Below are 21860 nucleotides of genomic sequence, written 5' to 3'. Positions count from 1 at the left end.
TTTCATTTTAATATAAATATCTTCTTTTACGTTACAGTGTCCAAGCCGAAATACGTATTACAAGAAAATACCACTTGTTATAATAAAACATTGTTAAATTGTAATAGGTAATGCAAATTTCAATTTTTAAACTACGATAACTTTTTTGATTATAACAATCACTTACTTGTCAAACGAAGCTCTGCACTTAAAACTTTCAGTATGAAACAGAAAGTTATTCACATAAAATAGTTATTTAACAACACACAAAAATGTTTTTATAATTCTCCGCAATTTGTTTCTACCGTCTGCCATTAAACCTCTAATTAAACTAGATCTCTGACTAAATTACTAATGTACAATTTTCTCAGCACACTATTCGTTTTTAAATCAGATCAAAAACTATCAAAACCAAAATAGGTACTAATTATTACTTGACGAAATGGTGAAGGATTACTATTAAAATAATATGAAAACACAAATTTTCTCTTTAATCCAAGTGTCAATTTTTAACCAACACGTATGAGCATTAAGAACATTTTAAGTATTGTGTTTTATTATTACTGATACCTTTTCTAATGCTTAGCAAAATTTAAGAATTATCATTATTTAATTTAAAAATATATCGATAAGAAATAAATCTTCATGAGCCTCATTCCTACTTTCAATAACAAATCTGACATACATTTGACATCTGACAGCTGTATTATGTTTTTATGTCAAAATCACTATTCTATTATGAATAGAATAAATTTGTGAAAATTTCAATTAAAAAGCAAAAATGATACACCCCACATTATTTTTAAGTATTTTTTTAAGTTTGGGTTTAGAGAACCCTCGGACTTACAGTTCTCTGTGGAATATCTAAAGCATAATGAACTAGTTAAAGGTAATTGTAATTTTCCTTTTCGCCTAGCCTGTTTGATATTTATTTATTTTTTCAGATGATTATTATGGAAGATAATAGATCCATGACGTTCCATTGCTCGGAATTATCATCTACAATGTTTCATAAATTGTATGAACAGAAGAAGACAAATAGATTTTGTGATGTGACACTGTATGTAAATAACAAAATTCTTAAAGCACACCGCAACGTTTTGGCGTGCAGTTCGCCCTATTTCGATTCCGTATTGAAGCATCACAAAGTAGTTAAAGAGCAGCTCACAGTAAACTGTTTAGATAGTGAAATATTTAATAACATACTTAATTTTATGTATACTGGAGAGATAACTATAAAGCACTCCAATGTAGAGGAACTTTTAAAACTCGCAGACCATTTTATATTAACCAAAGTTATAGAGTACTGTATAGAATTCTTAGGCACTAAACTAAATTTAGAAAATTGTCTGTTTACGTACTTTTTGACACAACGATTTAAGTTGAAACATTTAGGAAATATAGTAGAAAACTGGATTGCTAGTCATATTGATAACATTTGTGATGGTGAAGAAATAGGAAGATTAAGTTCAAAGGAATTACAAGACTTCTTCAGGAATAAGGTACATGTTTCTTTATAATTTTATAAATGGGGTTGGGCACTAACACTATTATTTTTAGAATTTCATACTAACAACACAAAAAGCCCTTAGTCTTCTATCAAAATGGGTGCTTTTAGACATAGAAAAAAGAGAAAAATATTTTGACAAACTTGTTAGGTGCTTCTATACTAATAGCTTAGAACCCAGTGAAGTGTTTAAACACTTGGACACGTGTATATTATATACTAAAAGTGAATTATGTTTATTTAGATTTTTGGACTATTTAGCTCAGAATAATTGGACCCTTTCGAGTTTTAAAACACGCTATGAAGTTCTACAAGCGAAATATGGCCAGGTATGTAAAGCAAAAAATATATATTAGCAAAAATATATTATCTTATTATTTAGATAACAGTTAGTGATGCAAAAACCCAAGATCAAGATAGCCTTCGCCAAGAGAAAATAGTTGTTACAGAAAAAACAGAGAACAATTCTACACAAAATGTTTTAAACTCAGTCAGAGTTCGTGCTAGTCTAAAAAACAAAAAGAGGATTATTTTGAAAAAACTTATGTTACTGGGTCTGAAACCCAGCCTTCGAATGGCAGCTTTAAAAATGTTGACGTGTAGAAAACAACGAATTTCTCTTAGTGAAAATGAGAAGGAAGAGACTGAAGGTAGATTTAAATTTTGTATAACTTCTGAGAGAGTATTGATTGTGACACAATAATTAAATTCACGTTTTCTTGTATAATTTTGGGATTAGGTCTAGTTAATATACAGGGTTGTTCACCACATACGACACGGACTATTGTAGCTAAATGATTAGATTTTTACAAATTGTAAGTTTTGGGTTCGTTGAAAGACTATTAGAGCTACAATTTAAAAATATTTTTACAAGATACAGAGTGTCCCAAATAAATAAAAAATATCAAGGTTGAATTTTTTTAAATGGAACACCCTGTATATTATTACATTTTTAGTTTCTACGATTAAAATAAAGGTAAATTTGATAAAGGTTTATTACACTTAAACCTTACCGTTTTTGAAATATTTTCAATTTTGTGAAATTGCAGTCAAAATTTTAAGGCTTCATTTCTCCAAGGGTGTCAAAGTTTTTAATACTAAATATTTACTGACGTCTATTTATTGATGAGTTATTGTGCTGCAATAACAAAAATAATACTACCTCATACAGAGTGTCTAAAAATTTATTTTAAATTATTTCTAGCTTTAAACGGCAATAACTTGTTAAATTTAAATGGAACGTCCTGTATATTTTAGGAGAATTAGATGCACAATTTGATTGTCTATCAAATTCTATTATACCACTTTTTACCTATCCCTTCAAGTTTTCGTAGAAAATGCATTTTCTTATAATTTAGACCTCATTTATCAATATACACATGAAATATTGACATTTTATATTGTTTTTAAAGTAACCAATGTACAAAATGTACAGGCTAGTAATATTATCGTTTTTAGCAAAATGATAATATTACTAGCCCATTTATAAGCACTATTTAAATCTTTATAAAAGAGTATACCATTAATTAAATATACCACCATTATTTCCGCCGATTATGTTCGTTAATAAATTATTTTAAATAAATGTGGATTTGGATCAGAAATCAATATAATAATAAATTATGAAAATAAATGTCTCTGTTGTTATAAATAAGCATTTGTCAAAAAATGAAATATCATTTTCAAGGTGCTACTTTTTACCACACTGCAATGTTTAATACACATACAAAATTCAGTTTTTTAGTATTTGGAGTACCTAATTATTATTAATCAATGCAAACAGTCAATTAATGTGGTTTGAATACTGGAATCATATAAATTGGTCCTCTTTAACAAATATTTAAACAGTTTTTTTTTTTATTTTTTAATGAAATAAACAAACTATATCGACAATATTAGTATCTGTACTCTTTAAAAAGTTGGTATATCTTTAAAAATAATCTTAAATGTCAGTATTCCATGGGTATATTGATAAATAAGTTCTAAATTACAAGGAAATGCATTTTCTACGAAAACTTGAAGAGATAGTTAAATTGTGCATCTGATTCTCGTATAATATATAGGGTGTTCCATTTAAATCAGTGATTCCCAAAGTGGTCCAGGTGGACCCCCAGGGGTCCACGGGAGACTTGCTGGGGGTCTACGTAGGCGTGAACAAAAAATGGGGGTCCATAAGATGTTAATGGGGGTCCACGAAAATTTATCTGCTTTTGATAGTAAAGAGCAAAAATGTAAGCATAGTTTTTATAAGGCCTACCTACATTGTTTTAAGTACCTATCTAAGCAGATAATATTTTAATAAGGCAAGCGACTGTTACTTGTCCAAACTTGCGTATTCGATATTACGTACAATTTCGTGTACAGACTTGCAAAGCGCTATCCGCCCGACAATGCTTAATGCTTGTTCAGACATGAACTTGATCACCACTATAAATACTTGATGCCAAAGGCAAACGCATTCATTTGTTTCCGGAATTTCGAAAAAAGGCGGAATTTGGAAAAAAAGTTGTGAGAAAATTTATATCTGTGTTTGCTAGTGCCGGAGAAAAGTAAGTAACCTACCTTTTTTGTTATAGTACTTAAGTATTTTGTTTACGTGTACTAGTCGGTTGATCACAACGGCCTGTATAGATAGGTAACTTAGTAACTTACAGATATTTTAATTGTCCTCTTTCGATTTGAAGACAAACACAGCACGTTTTATTCAATTGTTTTTTCACGAGAGAAACACTGCCCCTCTAAAAGGCCGAATAAGCAATATTGCAGAGCAATTAATTTTGTAATTTTTCTTGCAAATAACTACTAATTTTATAAAACAGTAATTTCATAATCATTTTAAATTGGTTTTGAAGTAACTATTTTATCAAAACTATTCCTTTTCGGAAAGAGCGAGCGGTGCGCGGGCGACGGGAAAAGGGCGGGGCTTGGACTTCGATGCCAGTTTGTCACGTTTTAACAATGAAGCCGCAGACAAAAAATACGCAAATACACGGAGCGCGTGAACTCATTGATTTAATAAAATGTTAGTTATCGTTTTTATGGACAATTTTGGGATTTCGACTTTTATTTTTCCTACACAAATATGATCAGTATTCGATACTGAGTACACCAATTTTATTTATACTATTAAAAATTAGTGGTAAATTATGTACTTTAAAATTGATACCGTTTTGTGAAAACGTCTGTATTTGTCTCAGCGGTTTATTAGTTGGTCCCTTTACAAGCCGTAATTCTATTTCCGCGTGCTGACAAAGGCTGCGGTGTGATACCTATATTCAGAAAAAACTTGGTTACTAAAACATTTTTTTTTTTTACAGGTAAGGTAACTGACACGAAACATGGCTACAGCAAAGAAAAAATGTCGACAATATAGTATCGATTATTTGAAATATGGTTTTGTTCCATCAGAGGCAGACAAACAATTGCCCATGTGCCTATTATGCAACAAAGTTTTGAGCAATGACTCTATGAAACCATCAAAGCTCGAAGATCATCTAAAAAGGTGTCATACTGATAAAATAGGTAAAGATTTAAAATATTTTCAAACATTGAAAGAAAAATATGGAAAGAGACCCACCATGCACAGTATGTTCGCTTCAACATCTCAAAGTAACGATGATGGCTTGCGGGCATCTTACAATATCTCATTACTTATAGCAAAATCTGGAAAACCGCACACTATCGGAGAACAATTAATTTTACCCGCTGTTGAAGAGGTTTTAAAAACTGTTTTGCACAAATCTCCATTTGACGTACTAAAAAGAATTCCATTAAGTAACAATACTGTACAAAGACGCATTGATGAAATGAGCTCTGATATCGAAAGCTTTTTGTGCAATCATCTGCAAAAAACTCATTTTTCTATACAACTGGACGAGTCAACGTTACCCAGTAATGAAGCATTACTATTGGCATATGTCCGATTTATTGTTGAGGAAGAAATTCACGAAGAATTGCTATTTGCCAGAACTTTGGAGACTGACACTAAAGGCGAATCAATATTTAATGTCCTGAGTAATTTTTTTACGGAAAAATCGATCCCATTTACAAACATTATTTCAGTGGCAACAGACGGAGCTCCTGCAATGGTCGGGCGATATCGTGGGTTTATAAGTCATCTCAAAAGAATTATACCAGGACTTACAGCTATTCATTGCGTAATCCACCGACAACATCTTGTGGCAAAACATTTAAGTGACAGGTTGAACCAATCTCTTCATTTTGTAATAAAAGCTGTCAACAAAATCAGAAGCAATGCATTGAATACGCGTTTATTTGCTCAATTGTGCGACGAAAATGATGAAGACTTCCAACGACTGCTCTTACATACTGAAGTACGCTGGTTGTCGAAAGGTGCATGCTTAACGAGATTTTACTCTGTTTTCGATTCCATATTAGAGTTCTTAGAAAGTAGAGATCCAGATTTAAAAGAAAACTTGATCAAATTCAAAGCAGACATTGCGTATTTGACAGATTTGTTTAAAAAATTTAATGATATTAACTTGCAGTTACAAGGGGACAGCCTGAATTTAATAAAAACAAAGGGGATAATTTCGGCTTTTCTTGGGAAATTGAAATTTATGAAGCAAAACATTAGTCGGCGCGAATTCTCTCAATTTCCAAACTTGTCGCAGGTAGAATGTATTGATGAGGATATCCATACCTACAGTCAACATTTAAGTGCTCTGCATGATGACTTCAAAACCAGGTTTGAAGATATACTGACGATGGATATACCACCATGGATCATAAATCCATTTGATGAAACGGAAGTGGCCAATGTTGTATTACAAGAGGAGCTGCTCGAGCTAAGCACTAATGAGGAGCTGAAGGTGAAATTTAGAAAAGGCTACCCAACATTTTGGCTGCAAGCAGAAATACCCGAAAAATATCCTGGACTGTGGGAAATCGCAAGGAAATTTTTAATAGCTTTTCCCTCGTCATACCTTGTCGAAAGGAGTTTTAGTGCCGTTACAAACCTCTTAACAAAAAAAAGAGCAAATTAAACATCACAGAGCGGGGGGATTTGCGGTTATTGCTCACAAAAATAAAGCCAAACATTGATCGTTTGCTGACACTCCATCAGATACATCCTTCCCATTAATTAAAATTATGACCTGAACCTATATTACCTTAATATTTTTTCTTGTAATTCTATTCTTTTAATAAATAAAGTGATATAAAATGTACCATTTTTCGTTTTTATTTTACATATCGGAATATAGGGACAGAACTCAGAAGTGACACAATTTTTATTTTTTGGCGACTTTAAGAATGTGGTAGAAATGTAGCAGCAGGGGGTCCACCGAAACCAGTAAAATTTTGAAAGTGGTCCACGAGAAAAATAAGTTTGGGAACTACTGATTTAAATTAAACAAGTTATTGCCGTTTAAAGCTAGTAATTATTTAAAATAAAATTTTAGACACTCTGTATAAGGTAGTATAATTTTTATTATTGCAACACAATAACTGATCAATAAATAAACTTCAGTAAATATTTAGTATTAAAAACTTTGATACCTTTGGAGAAATAAAGCCTTAAAATTTTGACTACAATTTCACAAAATTGAAAATATTTCAAAAACGGTAAGGTTTAAGTATAACAAACCTTTATCAAATTTACCTTTATTTTAATCGTAGAAACTAAAAATGTAATAATATACAGGGTGTTCTGTTTAAAAAAATTCAACTTTGATATTTTTTATTTATTTGTTACACTCTGTATCTTGTAAAATTATTTTTAAATTGTGGCTCTAATAGTCCTTCAACGAACCCAAAACTTACAATTTGTAAAAATCTAATCGTTTAGCTACAATACTCCGTGTCGTATGTGGTGAACAACCCTGTATTATTAGTTATCTCTAAGGTATTTGTATATTTAGTATTTCATAACTTTTAGTGAGTGAGGATAACGATGAGAAGGTTGGAATAAAGTGTCCCATATGTTTTGCAACCATTAATGATAGCTTATTATTAGAGCAACATCTTGCTTTGAGCCACGCTAAAGATGTCACTTATAAATGTAGTATTTGTTCTTTTGTATGTCAATATCATGGTGATTATTTAAATCACATGAAGACCCACTTCAGTGGCCCCCCATTTAAGTGTGACTACTGTGAGTCCTCTATCGATTTACAATACTTTTTATTTTTAGTTAAATTGTATTGTTATAGGTGACTATAATACTGATCAAATATCCAAGTTAATAACCCATAGGGCTCAGCATTTGGACGAGTCTATTTACCAGTGTACGTTCTGTTCTTTTAAGGTACATAATATGCTTAATTGTAACATTATATCATCATAAAAGTCCTTTTCTAGTGTCGACAAAAACAGAATTATGTATCCCATATGAAAATTCACACACCTGAAAAAAATTTCAAATGTGAACAGTGTTCCAAGGCCTTTAGATTCAAACAGAATTTGGAAGCCCATCTTCTAACTCATTCAAATGATAAAAATTTGACCTGTGATTCTTGTGGATTTCATACTAAATATTTGAGTCATATGGTTGCACATAAGAGGATACACACAGGTAAGTCTTGCAATATAAATATACATAATACTAGAATATATGCTCAGCACCCAACAGAATGTTACATCTTAAGATTTTTTTAAAGACTTACAATGCTTCCTATATTGTGTGATATCAAAGACTACTGTCTTTGACCAGGTCCTATTTTACCATAAGGCCCGGTGGTCTGGGGGGCCCGTTAAAGGTTGTAAAATGTTCATAATTTCAAATGTAAATTTACATAGCAGAGAAAAAAAAACAGTTACCTCTGATAAGGAAAATAGAATTAAATAAAATAAGCTTTAGATTGATATATTTTTTTTTCATTATTTATTTTGTTGAATATAATAATGTTTATTTTTTAAAATTATTAAAAAAATAAAAATAAAAATAATTGTTTTATTTTTTTAACTCAAACTAACAACAGAATTTTTGAATTTTATTGGAAAAGAGGGCCCGAATTTTTGCTTGGGCCTTAGGGCCCGACCAGATGAAAAATAGGCCCTGTCTTTGACATATACAGGGATATTCATGTCATTTGACACAGACTATTGTAGACACACTATTAGATTTTTAGAAATTGTGTATGATGGGATCGTTGGGGTACTACTAAAGCTACAATTTAAAATTATTTTCAAAAGGTTCAGAGTGTCCCAAATAGATAAAAAATATCAAAGTTGTATTTTTTTAAATGGAACACCCTGTAGATTAGTTCATTTTCTGTTTCTACAATTAAAATAAAGGTAAATTTGATTAAGATTTACTGCACTTAATGTTATCGCTTTTGAAATATTTATATTTTGTATTTTATTTATTTTTTTTTTTTAAACCAACTATTGTACTGAAGTTTTTCTATTTACTACATTTTGTGTTACAATAATAAAAATAAAACTACCTTATACAGAGTGTCTAAAAATGTATATTTAGTAATAATTACTAGCTTTAAACGTCAATAACTTGTTTAACTCATAAAGTTAAACTAAACAAGTAAAATGTTTAACTTGTTTAACTCGTAAAATTATACAGGGTGTTGTTATCAGATGCACATAAAATTTAGTAAATCGAAAAGCTTCTGTACAATACTAGGTTTTAAAAACTTAAATACTCATAGAAAGATGATTTCACAAAATCGTAAATATTTCAAAAAGAGTAAGATTAAAGTGCGGTAAACCTTAATGAAATTTACCTTTATTTTAATCGTAGAAACTAAAAATGTAATAATATAGTGTTTAATTAAGAAAATACAACTTTGTTATTTTTTATTTATTAGGGACACTCTGTACCTTTTGAAAATAATTTTAAATTGTAGCTTTAGTAGTCTCCAACGATCCCATTACTCACAGTTTCTAAAAATCTAATCATTTGGCTACAATGAATGTCACATGGTGAATGAGGTGAATAACCCTATACAGGGCTGTTCACCACATACGACACGGAGCATTGTAGGTAAACGATTAGATTTTTGCAAATTTTTTTTACAAGATACAAAGTATCCCAAATATGTAAGTAAAAAATACAACTCTAATATTTTTTACTACTATATGCTCGCTACCATAGTTGAACTTATCTAATTTTTTAGCCGACCAGATTATTCAGATCGGCAAAAAAAAAGTTTTTTTAATTTCACTCAAAATGAGTTATTTGGGTCATAAATGACCTAAATACAAAATGTTTTCATGGTGTCTGTGTGTCTGTCTGTCTGTCTGTCTGCCGTCTGTAACATGATAACTCAAAAACCGCTGAACCGATTTTAACCAAATTTGGCACAAAAATACTGTGGCACCCGAGAATCTGGCCATTAGATTTTGGTGGGTGTGGGGGGTTGGTAAGGGGATATGGGAGGGGGTTAAAAATTTAAAAAAATCGTAACTCCAAAATTACAGTAGCTAGCGAAACGCGGTTTTCAAATTAAGATTAGAAATAATATTTGCAACAAAATTTGTAATAACATCAAAATCAGTCAAAGTTGCAGTTTTCGAGATATTAACATATTTTAGTATGGGCGGCTATACGTACCTCCCGGCGCCAATTTTTTTTAACTGGAATAATAAATTATAATGCAAGTTAGACCTTCTGATATAAGATAGATATGAAAATTCTGATATAAGTAAGATATGAAAATATTATTTACCTTTTTCTTTTTTTTTCTTTAGAATTTCCACCAATACTTATACTTTCTAAAACTTTTAGAATAATTATACAGGGTGGCTCATCGAAAACGTTCCGCAAGGCATAACGGCCAGGATATTTTTTTTTTTTTCAAAAAATCCAAAAACACGTCAATTTTGTTTGTGAGGTGGAAACTTTTGCCCCAAAAATGATTGCAAAATCTTCAACCCTCTAAACGGGGGTGTCATCCCCCAACTTTTTTCAAATGCGAAGGGGGGTCAAGTGGCGCCGCAATGAACAGAGTTTTCTATTCTCTATATTTCCCCGCTTCGTTTTTGAAAATCGGTCGAGTCTTTGAGAAAATATGAAGGATTGAAATTTGAAAAGTTTATTTAAACATTTATCAGAGTAAATGATAATGATAAATTCCTTCGACCAATTTGCTGTTTTTTCTTATTATTTCTAGATATTTACGCATTTTTTCACTTGCCACAAGGTTGAACGATCAGGTGCGGTCTCAATATCGTTAACCTGACCCACAATAGAATTTACAAAAATACCAGAAAAAAAAAATTTTTACAAAAATACCGGCCCGCGACGATCAAAATCGTCTTCGTTGAGTTCTTGTACCAACTGAATTTTATACGGGTGGAACTTGTGTTTTATTTAATATCCTTTGGATACTTGTACATTGTACAATTCACGCCGGTCTCATTGGCTAATTTTCTTGTACTCAGCGTACTATCCATGGCAACTTGGCCCAATACGAATACCTCCATAGCTTCATTTACTACAAAATTTTCCCTCTGCCTCTTTTTATTCATAACGGAACCAGTTTCGCGAAATTTTGCTACTAGCTCGCGAACAATTTTGCCATAAAGGTGTTTGGATGGCGTTCATTGAATATCTGCGCAAACCGATTGACACATTCATAATTTTTAAAATAAAGTTCGATTATTTCAACTTTTTCTGCAAGTGAGTACACCATAATTGAGGCGTTTTTTGCAAAAACCCCATTTGTCAATTTTTTTCCAAAATGTACTTATGTCATCTATAAATTGATGGAGTATTTAACTACATCCCTTGCGTGAAATAATTCCGCAAAAATGATAGTAGTCCAAGATATAAGCGACAAAAATATCGCTGATTCTGCATAAATCCCATATATCAAGGTGCGTTTTCACGAAAAACCACAGATGTCATTGACTTACGTTGTTTTTACGGGAAACTATGAGCTCTTATTATCGAAATTATCGGAATTTTTCCTTAGGTCTGCTCATCCACCAGTGAATCTGGGGTTGTTTTGGTACGACAGAATTATACAGATAACTGGGAAAAATGCCTTATAAAAGATAAACGTGGTATACCCAAAGAATTTGAATTTAAATCCTTCAATAATAAACGTTTAGATATTCCACAGCGAAAAAATGAAAACCCATAAGATTTAACTGAATATTTTAATCAAACCGAGGTCAAAAACTCTTATAACAGACTATTCACGGAATCATCTTGTCCGTCCAAGCGGATTACGGATTTAGATGAGCATGATATCAGTAGGCGCTATGAGTGATGAAGATTAATTATTAATTTTATTGTACCTACATACATGTTTTGAATAAAAATGATCTTTTGAAAAAATCATTTAACAAAAATGTTTTAGTTTCATATTTAAAAATATCTTTTTTTAATATATAAAAATTGTCTGCAAAACCCCCATATATCAAATTAAAAATGACCCCATTAATAAAACCGAAAGAAAAAAAGTATTATTTATATTGCGAAATGTGCCTAATTATCAAACTGATCAACTACTATTATTAAAATTTTTGTAATCAAACTTCCATCCAATTAAAAAACATTTTTTTACTTTTCTCGAAAGTTGCAATTAATGACAAATGGGATTTTTGCAGAAAACTCCTCAATTGTTAAAAAGTTTAACGATATTGAGAAGAACTTCAACGCAGAAGTCACAGAACAGCTATCTAGCAACTACCGCATCTGATCGTTCAACCTTGTGGCAAGTGAAAAAATGCGGAAACATCTAGAAATAATAAGAAAAAACAGCAAATTGGTCGAAGGAATTTATCCTTGTCATTTACTCTGATAAATGTTTTAATAAACTTTTCAAATTTCAATCCTTCATATTTTCTCAACGACTCGACCGATTTTCAAAAACGAAGCGGGGAAATATAGAGAATCGAAAGCTCTTTTCATTGCAGCACCACTTGACCCCCTTCCCATTTGAAAAAAGTTGGGGGATGACACCCCCGCTTAGAGGGTTGAAGATTTTGCAATCATTTTTGGGGCAAAAGTTGTCCCCCTCACAAACAAAATTGACGTGTTTTTGGATTTTCTGAAAAAAAAATTGTCCTGGCCACTCTGTATACTAATTTTTTCGTTTACTCGTCATTTAAACCCTTGTATTTGTATCTGTTCGTTATTTACGATATTCTCGGGCGGTGGCAGCACCGGCCGAGAATGCACCAAGCCTATACAGAGTCTCTAAAAATTGATATTTGATAATTACTAGCTTTAAACAGCAATAACTTGTTTAATTTAAATGGAACACCCTGTATATTTTACGAGAATTAGAGGCTCAATTTTTACCTAGTTCTTCAAGTTGTAGAAAATGCATTTTCTTATAATTTAGACCTCATTTATCATAGAGATGATATAATACAATTTGATAGACACTTAAATTGTGCATCTGATTCTCGTAAAATATACAGAGGGTTGTATATTCACTTCGTATCTTGTAAAAATATTTTGTAGAAATGAAGCCTTAACATTTGGTAAGGCTTCATTTCTCTAAAGGAATCAAAGTTTGTAATACTAATTATTTACCGAAGTTTACTTATTGTTCAGATATTGTGTTGCAATAATAAACAAAATCCTACCTTATACAGAGTGTTAAAAAATGTATATTAAATAATTACTAGATTTAATCGGCAATAATTAAAACAATTAAGTTATGTGATTGAATAATCTTTCGGCGGAAATAATGGTAGTATATTTAATTGGTATACTTTTTTAACAAATATTTAAATATGCTTGCTTCATCTACGTTACCGTAGATGGAGCTCAAGGCTTGGTAGGGTTTGTATAATATGAAAGAATAAGCATATGTAGGGATTAGGCCTTATTTTTGCTTTTTGTACTTTGTTTAATATTTAAATAGTTTGTTTTGTAAACAAAATTTTGCAATATTATTTCTTTACCACTAACAAAGCAACATTTTGTACACATGTTGCTTAAAAAAATTAAAATGTCAATATTCCATGGGTATAGTGATAAATGAGGTCTAAATTATAAGAAAATGCATTTTCTACGAAAACTTGAAGAGATAGGTAAAAAATGGTTTAATTCAATTTGATAGACAATTAAATTGTGCATTTGATTTACGTAAAATATACAGAGTGTTCCATTTAAATTAAACAGGTTCTTGCCGGTTAAAGCTAGTAATTATTTAATATATGTACATTTTTGGACACCCTGTATAAGGTAGTATAAATTTTAGTATCGCAACACAATATCTGATCAATAAATAATCTTCAGTAAATATTTAGTAATAAAAACTTTGATACCCTTGGAGAAATGAAGCCTTAAAATTTTTACTGCAATTTCATAAAACTGAAAATATTTCAAAAACGGTAAGGTTTAAGTGTGATAAACCTCAATCAAATTTACCTTTATTTTAATCGTAGAATCTAAAAATAAAATAATATACAGGGTGTTCCATTTAAAAAAATACAACTATAATAGTTTGTACTTATTTGGGACACTCTGTATCTTGTAAAATTATTTTTAAATTGTGGCTCAAATAGTCCTTCAACGAACCCAAAACTTACAATTTGTAAAAATCTAATCGTTTAGCTACAATACTCGGTGTCGTATGTGGTGAACAACCCTGTATAACAAATACTAATCAAAATAGTTTACGTTATTGAAAATGATGTATAATAACTACAATTGGGTGATAGGTGAAGTATACAGATGCTCCTACCCCCACTGCAAATACTCCACCTCCAAGAAAAGTCAACTAAGTCTGCACTCGAAAACGCACAATAGTGGCAGTAATCCGGGAGGAGCGAGACCACACGCCTGTTCTGTATGTGGCAGAGGTTTTATGGAAAAGTCTCATCTAGTCAGACACGAGAGAATTCATTTGGAAGAGAAACCTTTCAAATGTTCTAGCTGTGATTACGCCAGTTCCAGAAGGGATAAGTTGAAAGAGCATTTTACCAGGCATCATGGAGAAAATGCTTCGGCAAAGGTAAACTAGAAGTTTTTAATAATTTATCGTAAATATCAAGTTTTTTTAGGGTACCGTACCCAAAGGGTAAAAACGGGAACCCTATTACTAAGCCCGTGGTTACATTGGATGCGTATCCGTGCGTTTTTTTGGTCGTACGTACTCGGACGTGCACGCAGCAAAAAACAAACAAATAGTATTTACGCAGGCGGTTACATTGCATCGGAGTTTGCGCGTCCGTGCATATACATCAATTTCCGTTGGTCGGATAAAAACAAACTGGTTTGTTTTTTTAATACGTGCACGTCCGAGCGTTCGAATTTTTATATCTCTTCCCGCATTCCCGAAAAATTTGAATATTTATGAATACCAGGTTTATTTTTATTTTAGATATATTAATGATGCTGGAAACATTCTAAAATTTTCAAAAAATTTGACCGGTTGTTGTTTTAATTCACCAAATATTTTACATATTCGTTTTCTTCTCATAAATCATTTACCTAACATTTTCTCCTGTTCATAAGTAGTTATTTTAACATTAAATCCTCAGACAGCATCAAAGTAGTGGCGTCCGTTTTGACAAACTCGACACACAGGACACCATGAACGCGCATCTAATGTAACCGCTAAAATAAAATAGTCGTGCGAATAAATTGCGTCAGAGCTCACACGTTTAAAAAACGCACGGACGCTCGTCCGATATAACCGCGGGCTGCGTGTGGGTGTACATGCATCCGTAATGCGTCATCCGTCATTGATTTTATGTAATTTTATTGGTTTATTTCAAAAATGACTGCTCATACTTGAATATGATTGGACTAACGGAACGACGGACGACGCATTACGGATGCATGTAAACTCACCTTAAGACTTCGCTGTCCGTCCGTCTGTCACAAAGGTCTATCTTATGAACCGTTATAGCTAGACAGTTGATATTTTTACAGATAATGTATCTATGTTGCCGCTATAAGAACAAATACTAAAAACAGAACTAAATAAATGTTTATAAATAAAAAAGTACTTTCACTAAACATTATCTTTGAAGTAAGAATTTTACATAGAATCTTTCAAGTCCTCGGTGGCCGCGTGGTTAAAGCGTTAGGACTTTACGCTGCTATGACGTTGGAGCCGTAGTAAGGCAGGTTCGAATCCTAGTCAAGGCGATTTTTTTAGTCGTTTTTTTTTTAATTTTTACATATTTTTACATATTTATTTTTACTTTTTACATATTTATTATTGATTAATACAATTTTTAGTAATGTGTTTCTTCACTTTTTTTTTAAATTACTTAAACGCGCATTCAAAATTTGAGCTAAATCGGAAAAAAAATTTATAATAATTTTGTGTTTAATGTTGTATAGATAATGAATGGTACGGAACCCTTCGTGCGCGAGTCCGACTCGCACTTGAACAATTTTTATTTCTGTTTGGTGAAAATTGCTTCTTAAGTTTTTAAAAATAGTTCAATTTGATTTTGTGATCTTTTTTGTTAAGGCCAATAGTTATAAACTAGTCTAATATAATTTTCATATTCAAAACATATCAAGTGTATATGCTAAGGCTAAAATAGATACTTGGCTAGTTTTCAAACTGGCCAGCTATTTTGCAAAAAGCGCTGTTATTTTGTGGGTTAGGTGTTTGTTTGCAAAATAGCTAGCTAGATTGAGAAGTATAGTAGCTAGCCAAGTAGCCACTTTAGCCGTAACATATATAATACCATACAATCGAAAAAAAACGGCGTCAAAGACGTCATTTACATGATCCATACTTTACTTTTAATGGCGGTTACTTCCAGTTGGCCTTAAGAAGGTTGTAATTTATTTTTATATTGAGTAAAAATGATTTTAAATCATTGAAGTGAATAAAATGCGAGAAAAAAGATTTTTTTTAAATAGATTTGTGTGTCTGGAAAAAATGGTCTATTCTTTTTTAATCTTTCTCTAATGAGTGTCAATTTTGACCAGTTGTATGTCAATTTTTAGTAAATGAAGTCTAGAGATTTTCGTCCATTGCCATTCCCAGCCGTCTTTGACGCTGTTTTTTTTTTCGATCATACGGCATATGTTATATTTGAAAAATATTTTTTGCAGGTACCATATAAGGCTAGACCTTTAAGAAATGGATCTAGTTCATCTTCATCATCCAGGCCTAAGTCACAGGTATTAGCTTTAAGAACTTTTTTTAAATATTTAATTGAACTGAACATAGTAAACATCAACTGTTAGAATAATAATGTAGGAAAATTAGAAATTAATAAAAAAAATGTATTTAAAGTTGAGAATTTAAAAACTGAAGTTTAATGACTTCTGACGAAACATAATAAATATGTTCTCGGGACGTATATTTTTGTATACTAAATAATAATAAATTAATTAAATAAAAATAAAAAACTACTAGGTGTTTATCTTCAATTCTGAAATTCATATTTGCTAAAAAATATAAATACAAAAGTATTTGGTTCTATATATGTATATTCAGAAGAGTGATTATTTTAATAATGATAATAATAAGTAAATAGTATAATTTATATTAACATCGATAAGTTTGTGTCTTGTGTCGCCTAGATTAAAAACAATCTAAATAATTAAGATATCATATAATTCTAGAAGAAATATGCATCTTTTATAAATCGCTGTAACTTCTTTATTATTTAATATATTGTGACTTTTAAAAATCCTATTTATAAAGTAAGAAAAGATATGGTACCCTTATTTGGCGTTACTTCAACTACAGCAGCGTATTTTACTTCTAAGATGTATTTGATATTTGAATTTTTTTTTCTTTTTTTTTGTATAGGTAATGTTTGTATAGTTTTGAAATTTTTTAATAATTTCGCAGTCAGGTCCAGAGAGTGGTCCAGCCGCCACTTCAAATTCCAACTCGACAAACAACAACCCAGTTAACTTTTCCCAATCCAGTTCCGGAACTACGACCACATCTAGCAACGTAAACCAACCAATGGGCGGTCCAGAAATTCAAGAGTTGCTATTAAATCATCAAAATCATCCCACCCCAGCTGGTATGTCTCGACTTTGTCGCTTTTTAATATTACCATATAGGACACAGAAAAGGAGTTATGAATTGCTCAAATGTCATTTGCTTTCAGCTATAAACGCAGCTGCTTACCCGCACCATTTCGCGGAGCACGCCGCTGACTTTCATCACGCCCATACCCACGCCCACAACATTCATAACCAATTGCTGGCCTCGTCGGCGGCCGCAGCCGCGGCTACGCATACTCCCCGGGCTGGCGGGAGTTCGACAGGGCATAACAATAGTCACGTGATGCTGGCCAGGTCCAATCATTCCACCGCTACGTCTACGGCGGCCGCAGTAGCGGCGGCAATGATGTTGGATCCTCGTTTTCATCACAACACTGCGGTAAGACTATTTTTTTAATCGTTTTGTCTGTAAATATTATTCGCGATAATAAAAGACTGTAGAAACCGAATTCTTTAAATATACGAGATAATGGGGGTAATTACCCCTTCCAGAAAGAAATTTATACAGACCGGACCACCGTGGTAGTAACATAGGCAGAACCGGACGAATTAGCGTATACCCGTCCACTGGATAAAAAGCAGGCGAAAAATGCGATAAAATAAAATAGGTGATATGTGATAAAGAATGTTTCCCAATTTGTATTTATTTAGTAACGTAGCCAAAACAGATACGCAGATTCTCGCATGACGATTCTCATTAAAATTTATTTTTTAGGTAAAATAATGGATGTTTAAGTTCGTGAGAAAATTCAAATTATAAAATGGTATTTCAAAATAGGTCTTATCGGGATATACAAACAATTTTTCCTCAAACTTTTGTAAACAGACTAATTCCATCTTTACCTACTATGTCAAGAGTTGTTAATAATTTTGCAACACATGGGTGCGTGTCCCACAAAAACACAAAAGCCTGATGTGTTGATTAATGAAGAACAGGTGTTAAAGCAAGTGTTCATTTGTGCTACCGCGTATCAAAATCCCACGTTTTAAAGTAATCAAATTGCTGAGGTGGTTGCCCTGTCCACAATGCCCGTATTGTTCAAGAATATTTGAACAATACTTTTCCGTTTAATTAGTGGATATGGAACTATTTTGTGGCCCGCTAGATCAACAGATCTTTCTCCCAATGATTTCTTTTGTGGGGTTATATGGAAATCCAAAGTGTTATGGTCATAATAGGACTAATAATCCGGATGAGCTTCAAGTAAAAATAGGTGAGGCTTTCCAAACTATGCCCTAATATGTTAGCCAGTGTCAGACAGGGATTTTACGACCGCCTAGGCTTCTGTCTAGCTGAGAACACTTATTATAACTTTTTTTTATTTAGTAATAATTTTAGTTTTTTGGGTTTTCAGAATTTATTTATTTTTAGTTTGGACTTGTAAAGCACAATCAAATAATAAATATTTAAATTATTTTATTTAAATGTTACCTTAAGAGGTGGTGAAGCATAAAATGAAAATATCGTCTAAAGCGCTCCTCGCGTCGTATTCCTAGTCTGTCACGACCGACCCGTGCAAGCACAACTGCAGCTGCGTACTGCCTGACCAGCCGACTAGCCGGCAGTGAATCACGAGTACGAACGCAATCGGGTGAGCGTAAATTCGTCCGGCAATTTGCTATGTTACTAGTAGCCCTGGTCTTCTCTGTATGGTAGTGTAATTAAACTTTAGTTAAGTAATCGACTTTTAAATTCATTGTTGCCAACCATGGACATATTCCTCGCCGCGCGCTAACTTAACTGGAATTTAAATTTCGCGTTGAAATTCAGATTTATTACTTATTTCCTGACATTGTCATTTTGTTTTGACACTTTAGTTTTATTACAGCGAGTTTTGGATTCAAATAAATAGTGTTTGTGATACTTTAAGCTTCAAAATATTTAATAGCAGACCTTGCTCTTTTAATGCGAAGTGTACAAAATAACTTAATAGCCGTAAAACTTATTGCAATTTTATTGGAATATTTTTGTAACGGAGAAAGAGGTAGTAATAGCCCTTTATGTCAATTAGTGCTGTTAAGAGGTGGGATTTTATTGATGTAAATAATAACTGTTTATATATATTTATAATTAATTTATTTTGTTTCCTAAAATATTTTGATTAAAAGAAATAAAAGTGGGCAACACTGTGCAGGTCAAAACTTAATCACGTGACTAAAAGTTTATTTGGTACTGAGTTTATTTAGTAGTGGTTGGTTTGTTATTAAGTAAATGATTATAGTCTATAAAATGAATAATTTTTGAATTTTGTGCTATTTTTTTTTACCAACATGGCAAATATAAAATCCCTCTATCAAAAAAAAGTTACTGATATTCTTTAAATTGTGTGCCTGAACGAATCAGATAGGTAACTCTTTTACTTTCGTGAAATAGAAAAGGAAAGTCCTAAACGAAATGTCATAATTGTCCAAAGTAAAATGTCATCAGATTTTCACATTTCTAAATATCAGACAACAAAGAAAAATGCAATGACTACTGCAATGACAATTACAGAAAATAACACCCGAGAACAAAATTTTTACCATGGCACCAAACGGTGCCGTGGCACATATTTTCTTAACTTAGCTGGTTGAAGGGATATTTATATTTTTTGATAAATGTTTTTGACTACGCCTATGAGATTTGGCCAGGCGGTGGCATCCTTATACTAATTAATTACGAGAAAACATTATTCAAATGTTAATAAAGGGTACAAAACCGTTATCGACGTATAGCACACATCAAGTACATATATTATCAGAAAAAATTAACACTACAAAAGCCCACGGGAACTGTCAAATTCAAAGTTATTCGTTTCACAGACTATATCACAACACCAGGAAAATAAAAAAAATTGGCGCCAGGAGGCGCGTCTAATAGCCGCCATACTAAAATATATGTTAATAAAAAGTTGGTAAACAGTTCTTTTAGTTTCAAAGTAAAGGAATTTTTCCCATTTTGGTCCGCGATTATTTCCCCTATCCGCCACCTGAGGTCGCGTCCGATGGGAGTTCTCCACACAGTTTTCTCAAAACGGACTACGGAAACAAGGAATATCTCAAAGTGCAGGCTTTGACTGAATTTTGATGTTATTACAAATTTTGTTGCAAATATTATTCCTAATTTTAAATTGAAACCGCGTTTCGCTGGCTGACATTTTGGAGTTACGATTTTTCAAAATTTTTTAACCCCCTCCCATACCTTCTTACCAACCCCACACCCCCACCAAAAACAAATTGCCAGATTCTCGGGTGCCACAGTATTTAGTTAGTGTGCCAAATTTACTACGTTATAATCGGTTTAGCGGTTTTGAGTTATCGTGTTACAGACAGACACCATAATGGAAACAAGAAAATATTTTGTATTTAGGTCATTATGACCCAAATAGCTAATTTTGAGTGAAATTAAAAAACCTTTTTTGCCGATCTTAATAGCCTGTTGGTGGCGGGTCGGCTAAAAGAAAATAAACACTATTGGATATTTTCTATTTTATTTTCTAATTTTTGTGTACATTTCTGCCCTCTACCAGTTTCTATGGCAATGGCGGCCGTACAGTCCTCTCAACAAATCCAAGCGTCCGGCCCTGCCGGGGAGTACCCGCCGAGTTTGCAGAACTGTATGACATTATTTTAAATACTTCGCCTAGATATATCTGTCGATGGAAAACGTCTGTTATATGTTTCATCAATTTGAACATAATTCCTATTATAACCACTTGTAATGCAGTACCTTGAATCGTCTAATCTGTAATTTTTCAAAACGTTGGCAAATTTGGTTGTAATTAGATTTTAGGGTAAATACTGGGAAATAAACTGTTTGATGGTAAAATGGGTTTTTAATTAAAATTTTATTAGAATTTATAGACTGGGAAATTATTTTATTTATATATGGGTGTTATTTTATTATGATAATTTTATCTCTTACTAGAAATTTGATAAATGCATATTGAAAATGTTGTAAGGAATTCATCTAATTTATTTCACTATAGATCGATTTTTTTCGTAACATAATATCGATACTGTTGCTCCTCTCTAACTTTGACAATCAAGTGATTTAACCTAACCTATCTTTTTGAAATCGATTTCAACGTTTTACTAATTTTTTCTTGTTTTCTTTTACTAGAATTTAATTATTTTATCGGTGTGAAATGTCGTTAGCATCCAAAATAACCCTCACAGGATCTGTAGCATTTGCTGTCGGTATAGTTAGTTATGTTCACTATAAACAATACAGTGATCGGTGAGTTTCTTTCATTCAATTTACTTTATCTTTTACCAAAATACATATTTTACATGGGGAACAATTGCGCAAGGCGTTTTGAATGATATCGAAAGAAGACAGCGTAGAAAGGCTGAAAACTTGTACAACCTACAGAAACAAATTGATTTAACGAAAGAATTAAAGAAATCACAATACGACAGTTCTGATGTAACATAAACATTTCTAAAAGTTTATTTTTATGTACAGTAAGGAATAAATAAATGTTAATTTTAGAAAAATTTTATTTAAACTACATT

General features: G+C 32.0%; 1 protein-coding gene across 1 annotated transcript; it reads left to right on the top strand.

Moving 5' to 3' along the window:
* Positions 1-661: 661 nt before the first annotated feature.
* LOC115884316 (zinc finger protein 626-like) lies at positions 662-21093 on the top strand. Its single transcript, XM_030902860.1, has 12 exons — positions 662-868; positions 924-1481; positions 1540-1815; positions 1869-2136; positions 7386-7601; positions 7660-7754; positions 7808-8021; positions 14090-14382; positions 16452-16520; positions 17200-17380; positions 17468-17746; positions 20849-21093. The coding sequence occupies exons 2-12, from the start codon at positions 924-926 to the stop codon at positions 20974-20976; spliced, it is 2577 nt and encodes an 858-aa protein (XP_030758720.1). The 5' UTR covers positions 662-868; the 3' UTR covers positions 20977-21093.
* The last annotated feature ends 767 nt before the right edge of the window (positions 21094-21860 follow it).

Source organism: Sitophilus oryzae, unplaced genomic scaffold (assembly GCF_002938485.1).
Source record: "Sitophilus oryzae breed Bouriz unplaced genomic scaffold, Soryzae_2.0 scaffold_227_pilon_pilon, whole genome shotgun sequence".
In the NCBI taxonomy this organism is placed as follows: domain Eukaryota; kingdom Metazoa; phylum Arthropoda; class Insecta; order Coleoptera; family Curculionidae; genus Sitophilus; species Sitophilus oryzae.
Note: the sequence above shows the minus strand (reverse complement) of the source record. Positions and strands in the feature narration are given on the sequence as shown.

What these genes read in the sequence shown, in the direction of transcription:
- LOC115884316 (XM_030902860.1), top strand. Translation starts at nt 924, where the DNA reads ATGATTATTATGGAAGATAATAGATCCATGACGTTCCATTGCTCGGAA. An exon ending in AAGACTTCTTCAGGAATAAG is followed by an intron (nt 1,482 to 1,539) that starts GTACATGTTTCT and finishes TATTATTTTTAG; the next exon opens with AATTTCATACTAACAACACA. An exon ending in GAGAAAATGCTTCGGCAAAG is followed by an intron (nt 14,383 to 16,451) that starts GTAAACTAGAAG and finishes TATTTTTTGCAG; the next exon opens with GTACCATATAAGGCTAGACC.